Here is a 19,163-nt window from a genome sequence, read left to right as displayed (position 1 = left end):
TCCAGGACCACAGAGAGGAGGCCAGAGGGGCTGCTGGGCTCAAAGGGGAAGATGGCGGAGCGCTGATTGATCTTTCAAAATCCCGGGTCAGTCGAAAGCGATGAAGACGGTGACCGTGGAGGCTGGGCTGGGTCCGATGCCGGTGCCCCGCGCAGAACTGAAGCTGGTCCGACTCTTGAGCCGGTGCGAGGCGATGGCGGCCGATAAACGAAATCCGGACGAGTGGCGGTTGGAGAAGGTGCGGAGGGCTGGGTGGCAAATGACAAGGCACAGGCGGCGCGTTTTTGCATGACTGCAGGCAGACATTTGACCAGGGTGGTGTTTTTTTTTCTTCTCTGCATGGTAGCACTGAGTTGCCTGCTTGCACCATTTAACTGAATTGCGACCTGTGCTATTAAATAAATGTATTATTTGCTTTTAAGTAGGAGACCGTCCGGTAGCATTGTATCATTTTATGGCAGAACGTTTGCATTTGCAGCGTTCAGTAGTCTCTGTCGGGGTTTTTTGGAACATGTCAGAAGTGTTTCCTAGCGATTACGTGGACATCCCCGTGTTTGGCTTTGGCTGAACCTTTGAAGCAGTTTGCCACCGGCTTCTTCCAGTTTTTCCCTCCTTTCTTAACTTCCTAATCTAATTGCAGCTGTGGAATATCCTGGCTTCCCATCCGAATACCTGCTCCATCTGATATTGCTGGGCTGTTGAAAATCAGGCTTGCTTAACTAAGTGCAGCTGCCTGCTGTTCATGTTGGAAGCTACTCTTAGTTTTAGCCCAACTTGAAGTTGACTTGCGCTCACATGTTGCGTTAATGCATGATTTGCATTGTATAAATTACAATTTGATCTGATTCACATAATATACCATAAATCTTGTTTAACAAACCACAGTGCTTGTTTACATAGCACACTAAGCTCAAAGAAATATTATTTTGGTTTATATAGTGTGAATTAGGTCACTAGAAAGCCTGTTATATTTTTTTTCTAATTTTTCAGTCCAGCTTTGGCCACTATGATACAGAAAAGATATTGAGACTCTAGAGCAGGAGTCTCCAACTTTAGTCCCTTTAAGACTTGTGGACTTCAACTCCCAGAGTCCCTCAGCCAGCAAAGCTGGCTGAGGAACTCTGGGAGTTGAAGTCCACAAGTCTTAAAGGGACCAAGGTTGGAGACCCCTGCTCTAGAAGGAATGCAGCCAAGTAATAAAGATGATTAGGAGCAGGGAAACTAAAACATTTGCACTGTTGCGGGAACTATGTCTAGTCTAAGAAGAGAAGGACTAGAGGTGACATGATAGTAGTCTTCCAATATCTATGGGACTGTTGCAAAGAAGAGTGGGGTCAGCTATTCCCCAAAGCACCTGAGGGCAAAACAAGAAGTAAGGGATAACAACTTATCAAGGAGAGATCCAACCTAGAATTAAGGATAAATTTCCTGATAGTGAAAACAATCGGTGGAATGTCTTGCTTCCAAAAGTTGTGAGTGCTCCATCACTGGAGGTTTTTAAGAAGCGATTGGACAGCCATTTGTCCAGAATGGTACAGGGCAGTGATGGCTAACCTTTTTGCCATGATGGCTAACCTTTTTGCCATCGTGTGCCAGGAGAAGGGGGGGTGCGTGTGTCCCCACACCCATAATTCTATGTACTCCAGAAGTTGTCAAACGGGCCAATTTTGGCCTGGGGGCGTGGTGAGGGGGGCGGGGGGAAGCCGTTTTTGCCCTCCCCAGACTCCTAGAGAGGCCCTGGAGCCAGGTGTGAGAGAAAAACCGGCCTTCCCCACCTCCTCCCAGGCCCTCTGGAGGCAAGAAACAGCCTGTTTCCCTACTTCTAGTGGGAGATGAGCTCGTTTTCCCACTGATATGGCTATGCATGCCACAGGTTTGCCATCACGGGTATAGGGTCTCCTGCTTGAGCAGGGGGTTGGACTAGAAGACCTCCAAGGTTCCTTTCAACACTGTTATTCTATTCATCCAATAAATTATATTTAAAACCTGAGTTCACATAAAATTCTGAGCCAAGGAACTACAGTATGTTATATGAATAGATCAGTATTTAAGACATGATAATCTCTTGTAGATGCACATGATTAAATTAGCATTGAACAAATAATTTAAAATAATGGATATCAAATAATGAATGTTCATGTACATGACACAGTAGGATTGCACTATGTTAGGGGGAGAAACAGACTCAAGCTCAATCCCTCCAAGACGGAGTGGCTGTGGATGCCAGCACCCCGGTACAGTCAGCTGCTTCCGCAGCTGACTGTTGGGGGCGAGTTAGTGGCCCCAAAGGAGGTGGTTCGCAACTTGGGCGTCCTCCTGGATGGTCGGCTGTCCTTTGATGAACATCTGGCGGCCGTCACCAGGAGGGCCTTTTACCAAGTTCGCTTGGTTCGCCAGTTGCGTCCCTTCCTTGACCGGGATGCCTTATGCACGGTCACTCACGCTCTGGTTACGTCTCGGCTGGATTATTGCAATGCTCTCTACATGGGGCTGCCCTTGAGGTGCACCCGGAGGCTGCAGTTAGTCCAGAATGCAGCTGCGCGAGTGGTAACGGGAGCCGTTCGTGGCTCCCATGTAACACCACTGCTCCGTAGTCTGCACTGGCTTCCTGTAGTCTTTCGGGTGCGCTTCAAGATTCTGGTTACCACCTTTAAAGCGCTCCATGGCTTAGGAGCCCGGGACTTACGAGGCCGGCTGGTGCTACCTTATGCCTCCCACCGACCAGACGCTCACAGAGAGGGCCTTCTCAGGGTGCCGTCCGCCAAACAATGTCGGCTGGCGGCCCCCAGGAGTAGGGCCTTCTCTGTGGGAGCACCAACACTCTGGAACGAACTCCCCCCTGGCTTACGTCAAGTGCCTGATCTTCGGACCTTTCGTCGTGAGCTTAAAACATATTTATTCATCCAAGCAGGACTGGCATAAATAGTTGCTTTTAAATTGGGGGTTTTAATAATATTTTAAATTTTTAAATGTTTTAATTATCGGCCGCTTAGTAATAGTTCATTTTAAATTCTTTTAATTGTACATATTCTGTGTTTTATTTTGGCTGTACACCGCCCTGAGTCCTTCGGGAGAAGGGCGGTATAGAAATTTAATAAAATAAATAAATAAAATAAATAAATTAAATGTTCTGAAAGGCTGTTGCCCCCTTAATACTAGCATATTGTACTTGTCCTACTGCTGCTGTTTTGTTTGATGTTCATGTTTTAATTGAATCCTCAGCGGTGTTTAGTACAAAAGGATTATTTCCCAAAGAAAAAAGGTTAGCAAATTACAGAGGATTTCTGCATCTTTTAAAGAAATGTAATTTTAGTATAATATGTTCATACTTATAAAGTGCATTAATTTTCCCAGCCGATTCAATAGAATAACTCAACAGTAAATTGTCATTATAAAAATTTGCTTTGGTATGTGTTTCTTTCTGATCTGAGAATATTCATGAGTACTCATGAATATTCATGAGATGATGAACATCTATAAACGGGATATTGATTGTGCACGCGGTATGATGGTTAGACTGCCAATCTCCACTGGGTGTCTCCCTCAGTCCAACAAACAACTGATAACCAGACTGTTGTTTTGTGATGGAAGAGATGGGAGGAAATGAGCCTTTTACAATATCAGGTTGCCACGTCATGGAGTCCACTGAGTGTCAGGGTGGTGCCTTGAATTAGCAACCCCGATTCAGATTCCTGCTATGAAATTTTAGGATAGTCAGTGCCAAGAGACTTATTCTTAATTAAATCCACCTTGGAAAATGTAAATGTGCCAACATATTGCTATAATTTAGGAAAGCTTTTTCAACTTTTTTTTTTCACTGAAAAAGGCTCTGAGCATGGCTTATGTAAAATCGATTAAAAGTCAGAGAATTTCTGCCCCACAGTCTAAAGACAGGCTGAATATAGAAAGAGGAAAACAACCAGATACAGACATCAAATTGTCATGGCATAATTTTAATATTGCTTGGAATGGAATGACCATCTGACCATCTGTAGGAAGTTAGCACCCACCCTTTCCTAGAAGAATGAAATATTTTAGGAAATATTAAAAAGGCAGACTGTATTTCCCTGGATGAGAAATGGAGAAACATGTTTTAAAGACAAAGCAGCTCCCACCTTCCTGCCTCCCCTCCACACCTTTGTCAATGGGCCAGAGACAGAAACCCAATCCCCACCCCACCTTTGTCAATGGACCATCATCTGCAACACAATAGGACCATCTAACAACAAACTCCCTACATGGCACCTGGGAAGATTACATCAGCCAGTAAAGCTAGCTAAGACCCCCCACCCCCTGGGGATCCGACAACCAATCAGGATACTCTTCCTGTGCCCCAGGAAGTTCAAAGCTCAGAGAGGGCATAAAACTCAGCATCTGTTCAGGAACTCAAACCATGTGATCCTGTCCACCATTAAATCATCTTTCCAAGCAGTCTCCATGTTTCTAGTGTCTTTTTCCCCACTTGAAACTAGACCCAGAGGGACATTTCTTCCAACACATCATTTGTTTCTCTATGAATAAAGAAATTCCCTTTATTTTTATTTATTTGTTTGTTTATCAAATTTTGAAACCACCCACCTTCTTCACAGAGGAACTCTGAGCAGTATACAAGTAAAATATTGTTTTCTATTATTACTATTTAATCCTAAACCCTTTCAAATATTGATTTCGATTTCAGAACCTAGCATTGAAGAAGAAGAAATGTCCTAAAGCATATAACATACTTGTGTGCAGTATTCCACAGCCTGGTAATTTAGTTTACTTGTCATTGACACAGACTCAGGTTTCATGATTTAGAGTTTGTGCAGCCTGCTCAGAAACTAAACATGATTATGAAGTCATTGGTTAACTGAGAGCCAGATCAGATGGTAGCAATCAAAACATAGTGTCATAATTGTGAGGCTAAAAGAGAAATCCAGTTTTGCTATTGTGTCACTTCACATTCTGATACAGTGAAGGGATTTGATGTGAAACGTAGGATTAGTTATTAGCAAACGATGCCTACTTCATGGGAATACTTTTTGATCATACTTCCTTAGGAGGTAGTTTCTAGATAGTTATATTTTTTTAAAAGCCCTTTTTTTTTTTACAGATTGATGTTCTTAAACTGAGAGAATCTTACAGCACTTTAAAAATAAGCACATGTGTAAGCTTTGATGAATCATAATACAGTAAATTTGATGAAATAGATTGTGTATTTGTTAGTTAATACAACTTTAAGGTGGTACAAGACCTAGTTATTTTTACTTGTGGCATACTAACAGAACTGCACCTCTAGAAATCCCATGACTGTTTACTCCGAAACAACTGCTGAATTAGTGTGTATGTTGGCATTGCAGCCTTTGTTTTTCTAACTTGTAGAATATAGTCAGAAGCTCAGGTGGCTTTTAAAACAAAGGTGATATACATTGTAGATTCTTAGCAGGTAAAGGTTATTGATTGCTGTTAACATTGACAGAATGTTCTGTTCAGAGGCAATTTCCCTGTTTCAAAAACTGGAATTAAAGGGAAGTAGCTATCAATCTTATAGCTAGTTCCTGGTCCCAGCTTAGTCTGATTCGTTAGGGAGTAGCCACCATGAGTGCCACTTCTTGACTATCAATGGGCTTCTCCTGTCATTGCAGTCTGAAGCTAGTGAATATGACCTCTTTGATTCACATAATCTAAAGTGCATTGAGATGCCACCACTAGAGGCAAGGCTTCTATGAAGAAGAAATGTCCTAAAGCATATAACATACTTGTGTGCAGTATTCCACAGCCTGGTAATTTAGTTTACTTGTCATTGACACAGACTCAGGTTTCATGATTTAGAGTTTGTGCAGCCTGCTCAGAAACTAAACATGATTATGAAGTCATTGGTTAACTGAGAGCCAGATCAGATGGTAGCAATCAAAACATAGTGTCATAATTGTGAGGCTAAAAGAGAAATCCAGTTTTGCTATTGTGTCACTTCACATTCTGATACAGTGAAGGGATTTGATGTGAAACGTAGGATTAGTTATTAGCAAACGATGCCTACTTCATGGGAATACTTTTTGATCATACTTCCTTAGGAGGTAGTTTCTAGATAGTTATATTTTTTTAAAAGCCCTTTTTTTTTTTTACAGATTGATGTTCTTAAACTGAGAGAATCTTACAGCACTTTAAAAATAAGCACATGTGTAAGCTTTGATGAATCATAATACAGTAAATTTGATGAAATAGATTGTGTATTTGTTAGTTAATACAACTTTAAGGTGGTACAAGACCTAGTTATTTTTACTTGTGGCATACTAACAGAACTGCACCTCTAGAAATCCCATGACTGTTTACTCCGAAACAACTGCTGAATTAGTGTGTATGTTGGCATTGCAGCCTTTGTTTTTCTAACTTGTAGAATATAGTCAGAAGCTCAGGTGGCTTTTAAAACAAAGGTGATATACATTGTAGATTCTTAGCAGGTAAAGGTTATTGATTGCTGTTAACATTGACAGAATGTTCTGTTCAGAGGCAATTTCCCTGTTTCAAAAACTGGAATTAAAGGGAAGTAGCTATCAATCTTATAGCTAGTTCCTGGTCCCAGCTTAGTCTGATTCGTTAGGGAGTAGCCACCATGAGTGCCACTTCTTGACTATCAATGGGCTTCTCCTGTCATTGCAGTCTGAAGCTAGTGAATATGACCTCTTTGATTCACATAATCTAAAGTGCATTGAGATGCCACCACTAGAGGCAAGGCTTCTATGAAGAAAGAAATACCAATTTCAAGCCATAGAGCACTCAAAACATCACAGTGTTATCAACATTGCCGGCAGCCTCCTGTATTGTTTGGAGATTGAAAGACAGATCCCCAGGCTGAAAACATTGCAGAAATCTATTGTGCACCATTAGCTTCCTCTATGAAGTCTTAAAATAGGCCTAGTTCCAATTAGAAAAGGATTCTCTATGATGGAGATTCAGCAGCATCAATTCACCAGTGCCAGAGAGCATCACACGGGCTCTACTGGAACTGGGGAAGGATTGCTTCTTTGTTCTGATACTCTGGAAGGAGGCAGATTTTCAGTTTTACAAAGAAGCTCCCAGACAGGGATCTAGCTATGAATAGCCCACCTGTGTCTTACAAGCATTACCTGAGGAGTGGAGAGGTGGGTTTCTCTCTCCACTCCCCAGAGAAACATCATTGGCTCCAATGTGGCATTTGGCTTGATACCCCATAGCTTACTTTTTGTTGTTGTTTTTCTTTTTTGGGGGAGACATGTGGATTCCTGTTCACCTCTTAAGGGTGAGGGTGGAGGGCTGGAGGAAAAGGTGGGGTTGCTGTTACAATTGGAAGTACATGCTTTCATTTATCATTTTCCCTCTTATCTCTCTGCCAAATTCAGACATATCAAGTTCGGGGAAAACTAATTAGGGTTGGCAATTCCTCAGTCATTTAGGAGTAAGAGACACTGTCCCCTCTCTCAAGTTTCTCAGGTAAAAAGCACCCTGGTAGTTGCCCCCTTAAGGCTGCATTTTGTTCTTTCCTCACTATTGTCCTGGGAGGTAATGCTACAACTGACAGCAACACAATCAAGGATACTTTCGAGTTTCATGCTTTAGTGCAATACTTTTTAAACTTGGATGGCTGGAATTCAACTCTCAGAATTGAATTCTGAAGTTGAGAGAATTCTGGGAGTTGAAGTCCACCTGTCTTAAAGTTACCAGGATTAAGAAGCACTGGAGCCAATAAAGGAAAATATTTGTAGCTCAGGGTGGCAATGGTGAAGGGTGGGGGCAGAAGGGTTCCTCAGTGCTCTCTAGCTTGTTGTTTTCGTGCAGACATTTCATCACCCAAACTAGGTAATATAATCAGTGCTAGTAAGGAAGGGTGTTCGCTTTCAGTTTATATTCTAGTGGTTTGCCCTGTCAGTGTTGGTGGTCTTGGAGGTTCTTTGGGTTGTTTACTGTTGGCCTGTTTGGTAGTTCCTTGATTGGGGTATTGTTTACTTGATGGTTGGTCTGATGTTAACCTTGGAGTTAATCTATTTGTTGCTGATTGCTGGTGGGGAGGTTAGAGGCTAGAAAGCCACATTTGGCAGATTTGTGCTAATTATTCAAAACGTGCCATTTTGTTTTCTTCTTAGTATGTAGCTGCTCTGGAGGAGATGTTACTCACATTGAAGAAACACTCCAGGTGAGTTGCTTTTTCTCGGATGTATATGGGTCTGCTTTTACTTTCCAATCCAATTTATAGTGCTAGGAAGGTGAGACAGGATGGATAGATAGATGTCACATCAACTGGAATCTTGGGTCTGATGTTCAGAGTTTTAATGCCAGTCCTCTTACAATTCCGTCTTTGCAGGGAATAATAACCTTTGCTGGTAATCAATTCCATTTTAATTAGGTTATTTTGGCAAGCACGAAGTAATAATCAGATTTCACTTCTAGCTTCTATGTGTCATATATTGCAAAAGATTCTTGGAAATGAACCTGATGTAGGAAATGAGCCAGAAAATGACAGTATAGAAGAAGAATTGGCAATTCTTCATTGCCTCTAAGGAAAATCCTGAATCACTGTATCATAGATGGGAGATGTATAGCTTAAATTCCCATCATCCCTGATCATTGGCGATGCTGGGTAAGGAGATGGAGCTGGAAACTACAAATATATAATCGTGGTTTTTAAAAAAATTTCCTAATATTGATGTTGAATTGAACCATATCTTAGTTTCACTCCTCGTTAGACCTTCCTAGCTAATCCTGATGGCCTTCTCCACTTCATGAGGATGAGAAATGAGAGAGACATGTATGAGGAGTCCCAAAAGTGCTTTTTCAAGAGGCAACTGAACTTTGGTTTTTCCTCGAAGACATTGTCACATAAGGAGCTTCTTTAGTTCTGTTCTGAAAAAGCTTCTTGGAGGAGAAGCGAAACATCTTCAAGGAAAAAACAAAGAAAGTCCAGTTGCCTCTTGAAAAAGCACTTTTGGGACAACCATGACCCGGATGACTGAGAATCCCCATAGACATGTGTAAGGAGCATTTTTTCCTATACAGTAGTTCTTGTCTCAGATTTGTGATTCCCTTTCAGCAAACCAGCTCCTGAAGTACTGAATGAATATTCTCGTAAAGTGGATTTTTTAAAGGGCTTGCTAGAAGCAGAGAAATTGGTAAGCTCCTCCCTTGTGGTTTTTCTGTTTTAATCTTTTTCGAGAACCTCTTCTGAAGTGACCCTCTGTTGCTCCTTTTGCTCTCCCCCCCCCCCAGTCATCCTCTTCTGAGAAGGCATTGGCAAATCAGTTTCTGGCTCCTGGGAGAACTCCTACCACTGCCAAAGAGCGAACCCCAGCAACAAAAACCGTGCATCTACAGACCAAGGCCCGCTTTATGGGCGAGATGAGGAATGAGCTGCTTGGTACAGTATGTCTTCTTAGCCAATAGTACAATCACATGTCCTAAAACAGTTCCTCTTAATTTTTGCTTCTGGACATCCATTTGTCCAAGTCTCTGTAGTACTGCTTCCTTCATCCCAACTCTCTCTTCCTTCCCCCCCCTTTTTTTTTTGCTATTTGTTTTTTGGTGGTATAGCAATAGAATTCTATTCTGTTCTGTTCTGTGCTTCACAGTGCTTTTACAGCCTTCTCTAAGTGATTTACAGAGTCAGCCTATTGCCCCCAACAATCTGCTTTTTCATTTTACCGACCTCAGGAGGATGGAAGGTTGAGTCAATCTTGAGCCGGTGAGATTCGAACTGTCAAACGTCTGGCAGCCAGCAGTCAGCAGAAGTAGCCTGCAATACTGCACTCTAACCACTGCGCCACCACGGCTCTTATCTTTTATATCAAGGTCAAATAATTAACTGAGGGACCTTAGTTTCTTGATATAGGTGGAGCTAGTTGTCTCTTGATCTATGGAATGAAGTGGTATCTTACTCTCACTTTATGGTCTAGAGGGCCTGAAATTATTTGGCAGAGGTCAAAAGATTCAAAATCGCAAAGACCCTTTCTCATGCCATTTATTATTGAACTCTTTATTTCTCCTCTCTTTCTGCCTTCCCAGGACCCTTCCTATATCAATGGTAAGTGTTTACTGCTCATGTGGGATATGCAAAAGGACTCTGGAGGTTGCAGGACAAAATATTTAAACTCCCCAGCATTATGCAATATAATACATGATTATTTATATCCTACTCTTCACTAGATTTCCCATTTTTTTTCTCATCTGGGTTGTAGCACTGTAAATTCCCAACTGATTGTTATGCCGAGTTGCCATCTGATTGTCTTGAAAATTCCAGTCTATAACCAGAAGCCAGATATGCCTGCTGCTGTCATCTTTTTTGGCCCATCAACAAATACTGGGGAAATGTCATTTTAAGTTATTATATGCCCCTCCTCACCCCTGATTCTTTGCCAGCTTGCTGTTTCCTTCCTTACTGCTGGCTTCCCCTTATGCATAAAAAAGTGGTGTGATTTCTGTTTGCATCTTTGTATCAGTTCATATCTTTATGATTTACCAAGTAAACTGATTTCCAGGACAAGAGCATTTGTTCATTGCTTATATGTATAAATATAGCTATGGGTATAAATATTTTTTTCCCCTTTACAGATTTGGAAGAGAAAAATTTAAGGAAACGAATGTGAGTATTTGGCAGTTTTAAGAAAAGGGGTTCTAAGAAAAAGGGAATTAAGAGTTTCAATCGTTTTGTTCAGACTATATAAACACTTTGAAGTTTCAGGAAAATGGAAATTGGTAAGGGAAAAGGGGTAATACTTAAGAATAATTGTGCCCTGTTTAGAGTCCAAAGTAAACTAGTTTTACTTTGAAAGTAAAACTTACCTTAGTTGAATAGTTTCATGAGAAACACAAGCCTGGCTTTGTCTTATTTCTGTCGAGGGATGGAAAAGTGAGTTCTGTTCCTCAAAAATGCTCTACTATTTTGCCATTTCCAGCTTTGGATAGAGACTGTGGGTATGTGATTACCTGCTTGCAATCATATTATACCTTGCGTTGTGGAATATAGAGATAAATGCTTCTCTGTGGACCCCCTCGCCATTCTGTATACATAGTTATGACTTGTAGACAATCTATTACATGAAACTAGTCAACCCATGCCTATTTTCTTACCTAAAAGAAAAACAGAATGACCAAGTGTAGGCCAAAAAAGCAGTGGAACAGGAGTGACTTCCAACTTCCTACTGGCTTTCCCATTGAATTTCCTTGTAGGAATCTGATAGAGAGTATCCAAAATCTAATCTTCCCCTCCCTTCCCTTCCCTTCCCGCCCCTCCCTTCCTCTTCTTTTCTGATAGTTACCATATTTTTCAGAGCATAAGACGCACCTTAGTTTTTGGGGAGGAAAATAAGAAAAAAACTGATTGGCAGGTAGATTGGCCTCCCGGAATATCCCCAATCAGCTGCTCTCAGAGGTGAATTTTAGCAACAGATTCCTTGGTTGTGAGCTCTGTGCCTTGCTTTTTTTGGCTTTTTTTTCCTGCCTCTGAAACTCTTGTTTCAGAAAAAACTTTTTCTGCTTCTGAAAGCCTCCAAAACAGAACTTCAGAAAAAAAGCCTCTGAAGCTCTGTTTGGGAGCTTCTTTTCTGAAACTCTATTTGGGGGCTTTTTTTCTGAAGATCTGTTTGGGGGCTTTTTTTCTGAAGCTCTGTTTGCAGCTTCTTTTCTGAAGCTCTGTTTGGGGCTTTTTTTCTAAGCTCCATGAAGCTCCGTTTGGGGCTTTTTTTCTAAGCTCCATTTCTGATGCTTTTTTCAGCCTCTGAAACCTCCATTTGAGAAGCTGGGCAAGGCTACATTTGGAGTATAAGACGCATCCAGATTTTCACCCTCTTTTTGTGTGGGGAAAGGTGCATCTTAGACTCTGAAAAATACAGTAAGTGGCTTCTGTTGGGTGGGTGAGGGAAGCAAGGGATTGCAAGACTGGCTAGGAAACTGTGACCACAGCAGTCAGTAGCATTGAACGAGCCACAACTTCGGGAAAGTTCCCATGGGAGTCATGGGTTCTGGATTTGGGGCACATTCTGTAAATTAGCACCAGAATAGTTTCAAAAATTGTTACTGTATGATGCACCATTTCACCCATTTAAAGGTCATAACAAGAGTTTTAGTAGTATATAAAAGTTACATTTGAGTATCTCTCTTCAAGATGCAAAATAGGAATGCAGATGCATTAAACAGCCTCACACAGATACTGCATTTGTGATGTAGCTTTTCTTTTGACCTGACATAGGCATGTAGCATCTTCTTATACTTTCTCATGTTCTGGGCCTTTTATGCAACATACACAATTGGCACCAAAAGCCAATTGTACATAAGCCGTCTTTTTAAGGTGTGCCAATAAGGAGATCTCTCTCCCCCCACAGGACTCCAGTTCCTGATGAAAAGCAATCAGCTGCCGAACTGGATGCAGTCCTGCAGCATCATCACACCATCCAGGAGAAGTTAGCTGAAGAGATGTTGCACCTGGCACGCAATCTCAAGAACAACACTCTTGTGGCACAGAATGTGATCAAGCAAGATAACCAGGTACAGCCTGACACTCCCCACCCCCAAGTGTGAATTCTGTACTGTTATTTTATAATTGTGTCCGATTTTGAGGAAGTGCTTTGTCCTTGTCAGAGCATTACAGGCAGAGCCAAACAGCACTTGTTGGCTTGGCGCTCGAGCACTATACGTTTCCCCTTTCCTGAAAAAGCATTTTTTGTTGAGTTTCTCCAAGGATGTGGTGTGCAATAAAGCAACATTTTGCGCCTTCTCCTGCACCTGTCAGCATTTTGCTGGTTTTCAGAACATTGACACTTTATGATTTATTTCAGACCTTGACGCAGTCACTCAAGCTGGCTGACCAGAACTTTGAGAAACTGAAGAATGAATCGGATCGCCTGGAGCAGCATGCCAAGAAATCTGTCAACTGGCTTCTCTGGCTAATGTTGATTGTTGTCTGTTTCATTTTCATCAGCATGATCCTGTTCATCAGAATCTTCCCAAAACTAAGATGATTTCTGGGCTGGTATCTGCAGCAGCAGCCGAGCACCTTATCTCATCTTCTTCATTTAACCCATCAAACTTTGCTGGGCTTTTATAACTTGGTGAAAATGCTCAAAGGGAGAATAATTGCAACAAGTTCATAGAATCTAAGCTGAAATTGTTTTCCTCCTGCTTGAAAGACTGAATAGGAAAAGCTCCTTCTGCATTGTTATAGCAGGATTAAGCAATTTATGGGACATATGCAACAATCCAGAAGTTCCTGTTCTTATGGCCTACAGCCCCCCAAGAGGTGGCACCGTATTTTAAATAACAAAAGCTAAAGGGAAGGCGGAGGGGGGAAGCAATAGAAGTGGAGCTTCTGAATTTAACATATCTATTTAGAAGCAAATAATCCTCTAAGGAATGTGGTGACCCACTGGGGGCAGGGGGGGGGCAAATTAATAACAAATCTCTTGGCTAGCAATAGTTTTCCATTCCTGAATTACAATTCAACAAAGGGTTCTCCTTGCTGCTGGTGAGAAGCAGAGTCAGGTGAATTGAAATCTCATGAAAACAGAAGGTCACTTCACCTACTGAGGTTGGGGTGTGGGGAAGAGGTGTGAGAGAAAAAGGTAATACTTAGCTGTTCTTTATGACTTTCCTTTCACAGACCAGTCTCAACAATATTGCTTTGATCATCAGGTTCATTGACAAAGTACTTCTTAGCATGCAACAACCCTGGGCTATAGAAGCTTTCCCAATTTTCTTTGCTTTGGAATGCTGAAATACTCCTTCATGAATATATTTGCTAGTCCCCCCCTCTGCTTCTGGGGACTATGTTCTTTGTGGGAGATGGTTACATTGCTAGAGAGACATTCATGACAGATTGGCAGTTAAGTGACCTTGAAGAATAAAAAGTTGGCACTATTAAGTCAGTGCTGCTTCATGGAAGTTAGACCTCTCTGAGGGCCTCCTCAAATTTGGATGTTGTGGCAATATAAGGCTGAGGGCATCCCCTTTTTTTATTTGATATATTGATTCAGAGGAGGCTATAAAGGGAAAATTCAGATTTGCCAATTGAAGGTAGATTGGGCCTCATCTAAATATAGATGTACGTCTGAGTATGAATTCATGGTCCGCTGGACTGTGGATGTTATTCCTTTGCACATTCCAAAGAAATGGTAGAGCAAAGAAGTGGGTGAGTGCAGGTACTGGTATTTTATGGGCACTTTTCATTAACAACCATCCCGAAAGTACCACACCAGCAGTGTGGTTAATAATCTGTAGGAAACAGCAACTCCCCCCAATTGGGCCTCAGTATTTTAACTTGGCATTTACACAGCAGAAGGGATGGGCACAAAAAAGTGCAATCCCTTCAGGGAGAGGAGTGTCGCCGCCTTCGCTGCTCACACAGAAGCTGCTACTGCTGTTGTGCTGTAATTTCTGAGCTTGTTCCCCTATTTCCTACCCCCTACCTCCCCAGTTAAGAAGTGCTGACTTGGAGTCGGTTCATTAAGCTCTAGATGAGGCTGGCAGTTAACCCGAACTGCCTGTATGCTTGTTGCATTGTCAACTTCCATGTCACAACTTGCACGTTATAAATTGTAACTCTGATGTATTCTCTTGCAAGTTGCATGCAAGAGGCTTTTTGAGGTAAAGGCTGAGCCTCGTAAACCTTGAGAAGAGAGCTTTGCTACTTTCCTACTTTCCTCATAAACATATGGTAAGATCATGGAAATGTCAAGCTGCTGGATCAGAATGCAACTTTTGGCCTTCGCTAAGATAAAAGAATCTGATGCCAGACCAAATCTTGGTCCACTGCAGTTGGGTAGCCAATAAATTAAAATTAATAAAAGCCTGTATGTGTATCTGGATTGGCAGTTTTCTAGGGCAATATTTTCCATGTAGCTATTTTAAAAGGTGTGGACTTTAACTCCCAGAATACCCTAGCCAGCAATGTACCCATCCCTTCTGCTGCGGAAAAGCTGGCTGGGTTATTCTGGGAGTTGAAGTCCACACCTTTTAAAATGGCTAAGATTAGAAACCGTGCCTTAGGCCTGCAGAAGACCTACTGAGGACTGATCATGAAACCTACATGCTACCACGTGCTCTACTGCTGTGTGATGATTCTCCAGAACTTTGTTTGCTTTGGCAACTTGGCTTCTGCCATTTCCATTTTGGCTATTACTGTCACAATAGAGGATCTGATACTTCCTATCTAAGCCGAAGCTTTAGGAAAGATTTTCCTTCTTATATAATAGGCCAAGGATCTCCATGCTTCCTGCTGCTTCCCATCAGTAGCTAGGAAGTGTAAAGTTGGAAGATGATGCAGATGTGTACGTGTTTCCGGGTTCAGTACTTGCCAGGAGGTTTGGGAAGCAGAGGAACATTATGTTCCAAGCTTTCAGTTGTAGAACTGGTGACAGACAAGGATATCCTCTGGTTTAGGGAGTTAGATTTAAAAAGTGGATGTCAGATATAATACAAAACTGGAACATCAATATTGCTATATCTTTCCGGATGTATCCTTGCCTTAATACTGAAAGAAAGTCAAGGCTTTGCAAAGTCCACCCATCATGTATCATTATCTTGAATTGAGATTATTTGTGGGAATCCAAATGATCTCAGATTTAATCTGGTGATTTTGCACCATGGTTGTAAAAGTTACATTTGTTGATTCTTAATTGTGCAACAGGCAAAAGGACGGCAACGAAAGTTTTGCATATATCAGATTCCTGTTTTAAATGGGTGAAGTCAAGGCATTCAATAAGAAACAAAAATCTCTTACGTTGATGTGGGAAACAGCAATAAATCAAAAGAGAAAGAAAAGAGGGAAATCTCAAAAGCACCTTGTTGCTTGCATGATTTAGTAGTTGTACTAAAAAAATGAAATCGCCCTAACCAAGGGGAAATTTTAATTATTATTAGATGAGGGTGGGCCTGGCATGGGAATTGCCTTCTTCCCTCCTTACTGCCAAGACAGCCCATTACATCTGGCCTCATGGGACTTAACAGCAGTGAAATGAATAAGTTTCGTGCATACATTCAATTGCTACTGGCTCCAAACCATTGTATAGTATGTTATCTTGAAAACTATTTGTGCAATAGTTGTTTTGTGTGGTTTTAGTCACAGTGGGAATGGCTGACTGTCAAATCTCAAGGGTGGTGGTCAGCTTGATGGATAATGGGAGGTTTTAGAAAAGAGGGCAAGAAATCTTATGGTGGAAATTCAGGTATGATACTTGGACTGATTCCTGGACTCCAAGCACGTTGACAAAAATATGTTATTTCTCATGTGCAAAGTTTTCTAGAGGATTGAGATGGCTTGCAGCTCATTACTAAATTCATGCTATAAGAAACAAGAAAAATTTAACCCATTAAATGATAATCCTTGTTGTAGAATCAGAGTTGAAAGTAAAAGCTGTTCAACAGTGCAACTAAAAATGGCAGGGCCCCTTTCATTGTACATGTTCAGACAGATTAGATAGCTATTTGTTGGGAATACTTTATTTCAGATTCCTGTACTAAGGCAGGGGGTGCGGACTTGATTGCCTAAATGACTGCCAGTTCTGATTTTATGAATCATTTGGCCATTGAATCCAACTATCTTGATCCATTCAATAATCCAAATTGAAGCAATTTGGCTTTCTAGCCTTTGCTTGAATATAGTCAGTAAACCGCTTTCGGCAATTGTCTAGTGTATATTATTGAACTGCTCTTTTTCTAAGGGTTCATTCAAAATATTAACAAATATTATATGTCCTGGCCCTGGGATGATGGGCCAGGTCTCCTATCTTGGAGTCCTACAATTGTTGCTCTGAGTATTTAAAATTAAGTACTTTAAGTCTGAAGTGCACACTTCACTCTATTCAGCTTTAATTTCCTTTAAAATTCATTGTGATTTTGTCTACATTTTCCTTATGGAATTTTAAAAAATGATTATTTATCTTTTGCTGTTTTCCTTCACCCTCTGAAAGAAAATTACAGTATCAAGACAAATTAGAAATTTCCTGGATGAAATAAATTTGGCAGAATTTGCCTCCCAACAGATATCAGCGTAAAGGAAATTTTTTATCACACTTTAAAAGATCTGCCAGTTATTCAGAGTAAAAATCATCACATGTTCTTCATTGGATAGGCAACACCTTTTTCTAATTCTTCTGTTTGTTATAAACAACTTGTATATTTCAGCTGCTGTTTTTTGCTACAGTTATTATTTTGCCTTTGTACGCTAATAACTGAGATTCGTGTTATTTCTCATACTCTGAGCATTATTGGATAGTCAAATAAAAGTTATAAACTCTGCCAATGTTCATTTTGATTTTTCAATCCTTCATTAGATGAAAATACAGCACTATTGTTTTCCTCTAAAATGTACAAACTATTATCTGAGATATTTATATTAGACCTTAGGATTGTTTGAAATCTTATTAAAGCTTGTCATATTTCAGCTAAACACAATTTACTACTCTGTGAAGTGCAACTGATTTGATGTCAGCAGTTCAACATCCACATAATTCAGACCATGACTCCAGAAACAAATATAGGATCGGTGTTGGAAGGACTTTGAAGGTCTTAGTCTAACCTCCTGCCCACAGCAGAAGTTCTCATTCCATCTCAGACAAATGGTTGTCCAATCTTTTTTTGAAAGCCTCCTATGATGGATCACTCAAACTCCAAAAGGAAAGTTGTCCCATTGCTTAATAGCCCTCACTGTCAGGAAACTTCTCCTTATTTCCAGGTCAACTCTCCCTCTTCCTTTCATTGCATCTTATTCTACCCTCAGGTGCTATGGAGAATAAGTCAACACCTTCCCTGTGGGAGCCCTTCAAGTATCTGAAGACTGCTATCAGGTCTCCCCTCAGTCTTTGTTAAGGTAAACATGCCTTATTTCCTTTACCTATTCTTCATAGGAATTAGCCTCTAGCCGCCCTCTTACCATATTTATTGCCCTTCTTTCTTTTTCTAGCGCCTCAGGATCTTTTTTGTACAGGTAGTCCTCAACTTACAGTTGAGTCCAAAATTTATGTTATGAAGTGAGAAATTTGAGTTTGCTCCATTTTATGATTTTACTTGCCGCATTTATTAAGTGAATCACTGCAGTTCTCAAATTAGTAACATGGTTGTTAAATGAATCTGGTTTCCCCATTGACTTAGTTTGTCAGAAGGTCACAAAAGGGGATCACGTGACTTTGGGACACTGCAACCATTATACATGTGAGTCAATTCTCAAGCATCCGAGTGTAAATCGTGACCATGGGGATGCTGTAATGGTCATAAGTGTGAAATAGCAATAGCATTTAGACTTATATACTGCTTCACAGTGCTTTACAGCCCTCTCTAAGTGGTTTAGAGTCAACATATTGCCCCCAATAATCTGGGTCCTCATCGTAAATTACTTTTTTCAGTGCCATTGCAACTTTGAACGGTCATTAAATGAACTGTTGTAAGTCGAGGACTACCTGTATTGTGACCAGAACTGGATGCAGTATTCTCTGTGGTCCCATCAGTGCCATTCAGAGCAATATTATCCTTTCTCTTGATCCTGATACTATGATCCCTTTGTTGACACAGCATAGGATAAAGCAGCCTTTTCGTTAGCTACAGCACACTGCTGATTCATAATTAAGCAATAGTCCACCAGGACACCTAAACCCTTCTCATGGGCATTACTGTTGACCCAATTACTGCCTAATATGTTCTTATGCACCTGGTTTTTGATGCCTAAGTGGATGACCATTTCTCATCACTGACTGCATCTTGTTGACTAGGCCCAATGGTCAACTCTGTCAGGTTTCTTCTGAATCTTAAACTTATCTTCCAAAGTGCTAGCAATTCTCCCTAGCTCTATGTCATCTGCAAATTTGATGAGCACCCCTTCAATCTTCTCATCTAAGTTATTTATGAAGATGTTGAAGAGCACTAGTTGAAGACAGAACCCTGAGGATCTCCACTGAATGCTTTTCTCCACATAGATGTAGTTCCATTAAGAACCACCTCCCTCAAGAGTTGGTTAGTCAACTGCAAATTCATCTTGTAGTTGTACTGTCTGTTCCACATTGTTCAATCTTGCCAAGAAGTAGGCTGTGGCTTGCTTTTATCAAATGCCTTACAGATATCCAAGTATGCTATATCCACAGCATTTCCTTGACCCACTAATTTAGTCACTTTATCAAAGAAGGCAGTAAGATTTGTTTTGCATCACCTATTCTTAACAAACACATGCTGGCTTC

The 19,163-nt window shown here is 41.0% G+C and overlaps 1 protein-coding gene across 2 annotated transcripts; it reads left to right on the top strand.

Moving 5' to 3' along the window:
- Window positions 1-3: 3 nt before the first annotated feature.
- Window positions 4-17,235, top strand: USE1 (unconventional SNARE in the ER 1). Of its 2 annotated transcripts, none has more exons than XM_058163244.1 (7): window positions 4-238; window positions 8,100-8,149; window positions 9,044-9,122; window positions 9,220-9,372; window positions 10,632-10,641; window positions 12,293-12,489; window positions 12,780-17,235. In XM_058163244.1, exons 1-7 carry the CDS (start codon window positions 101-103, stop codon window positions 12,960-12,962), a joined length of 810 nt encoding a protein of 269 aa, XP_058019227.1. In that variant the 5' UTR covers window positions 4-100; the 3' UTR covers window positions 12,963-17,235. The 2 variants fall into 2 exon arrangements, with proteins under 2 accessions (XP_058019227.1, XP_058019226.1); XM_058163243.1 differs by lacking the exon at window positions 10,632-10,641 and adding an exon at window positions 10,558-10,588 and having other exon boundaries at window positions 6-238; window positions 9,220-9,367; window positions 12,327-12,489.
- Window positions 17,236-19,163: the final 1,928 nt, after the last annotated feature.

This window comes from Ahaetulla prasina, chromosome 1 (genome assembly GCF_028640845.1).
Source record: "Ahaetulla prasina isolate Xishuangbanna chromosome 1, ASM2864084v1, whole genome shotgun sequence".
Lineage (NCBI taxonomy): Eukaryota > Metazoa > Chordata > Lepidosauria > Squamata > Colubridae > Ahaetulla > Ahaetulla prasina.
Note: the sequence above shows the minus strand (reverse complement) of the source record. Positions and strands in the feature narration are given on the sequence as shown.

What these genes read in the sequence shown, in the direction of transcription:
- USE1 (XM_058163244.1), top strand. Translation starts at nt 101, where the DNA reads ATGAAGACGGTGACCGTGGAGGCTGGGCTGGGTCCGATGCCGGTGCCC. An exon ending in TGCTAGAAGCAGAGAAATTG is followed by an intron (nt 9,123 to 9,219) that starts GTAAGCTCCTCC and finishes CCCCCCCCCCAG; the next exon opens with TCATCCTCTTCTGAGAAGGC. An exon ending in TGATCAAGCAAGATAACCAG is followed by an intron (nt 12,490 to 12,779) that starts GTACAGCCTGAC and finishes GATTTATTTCAG; the next exon opens with ACCTTGACGCAGTCACTCAA.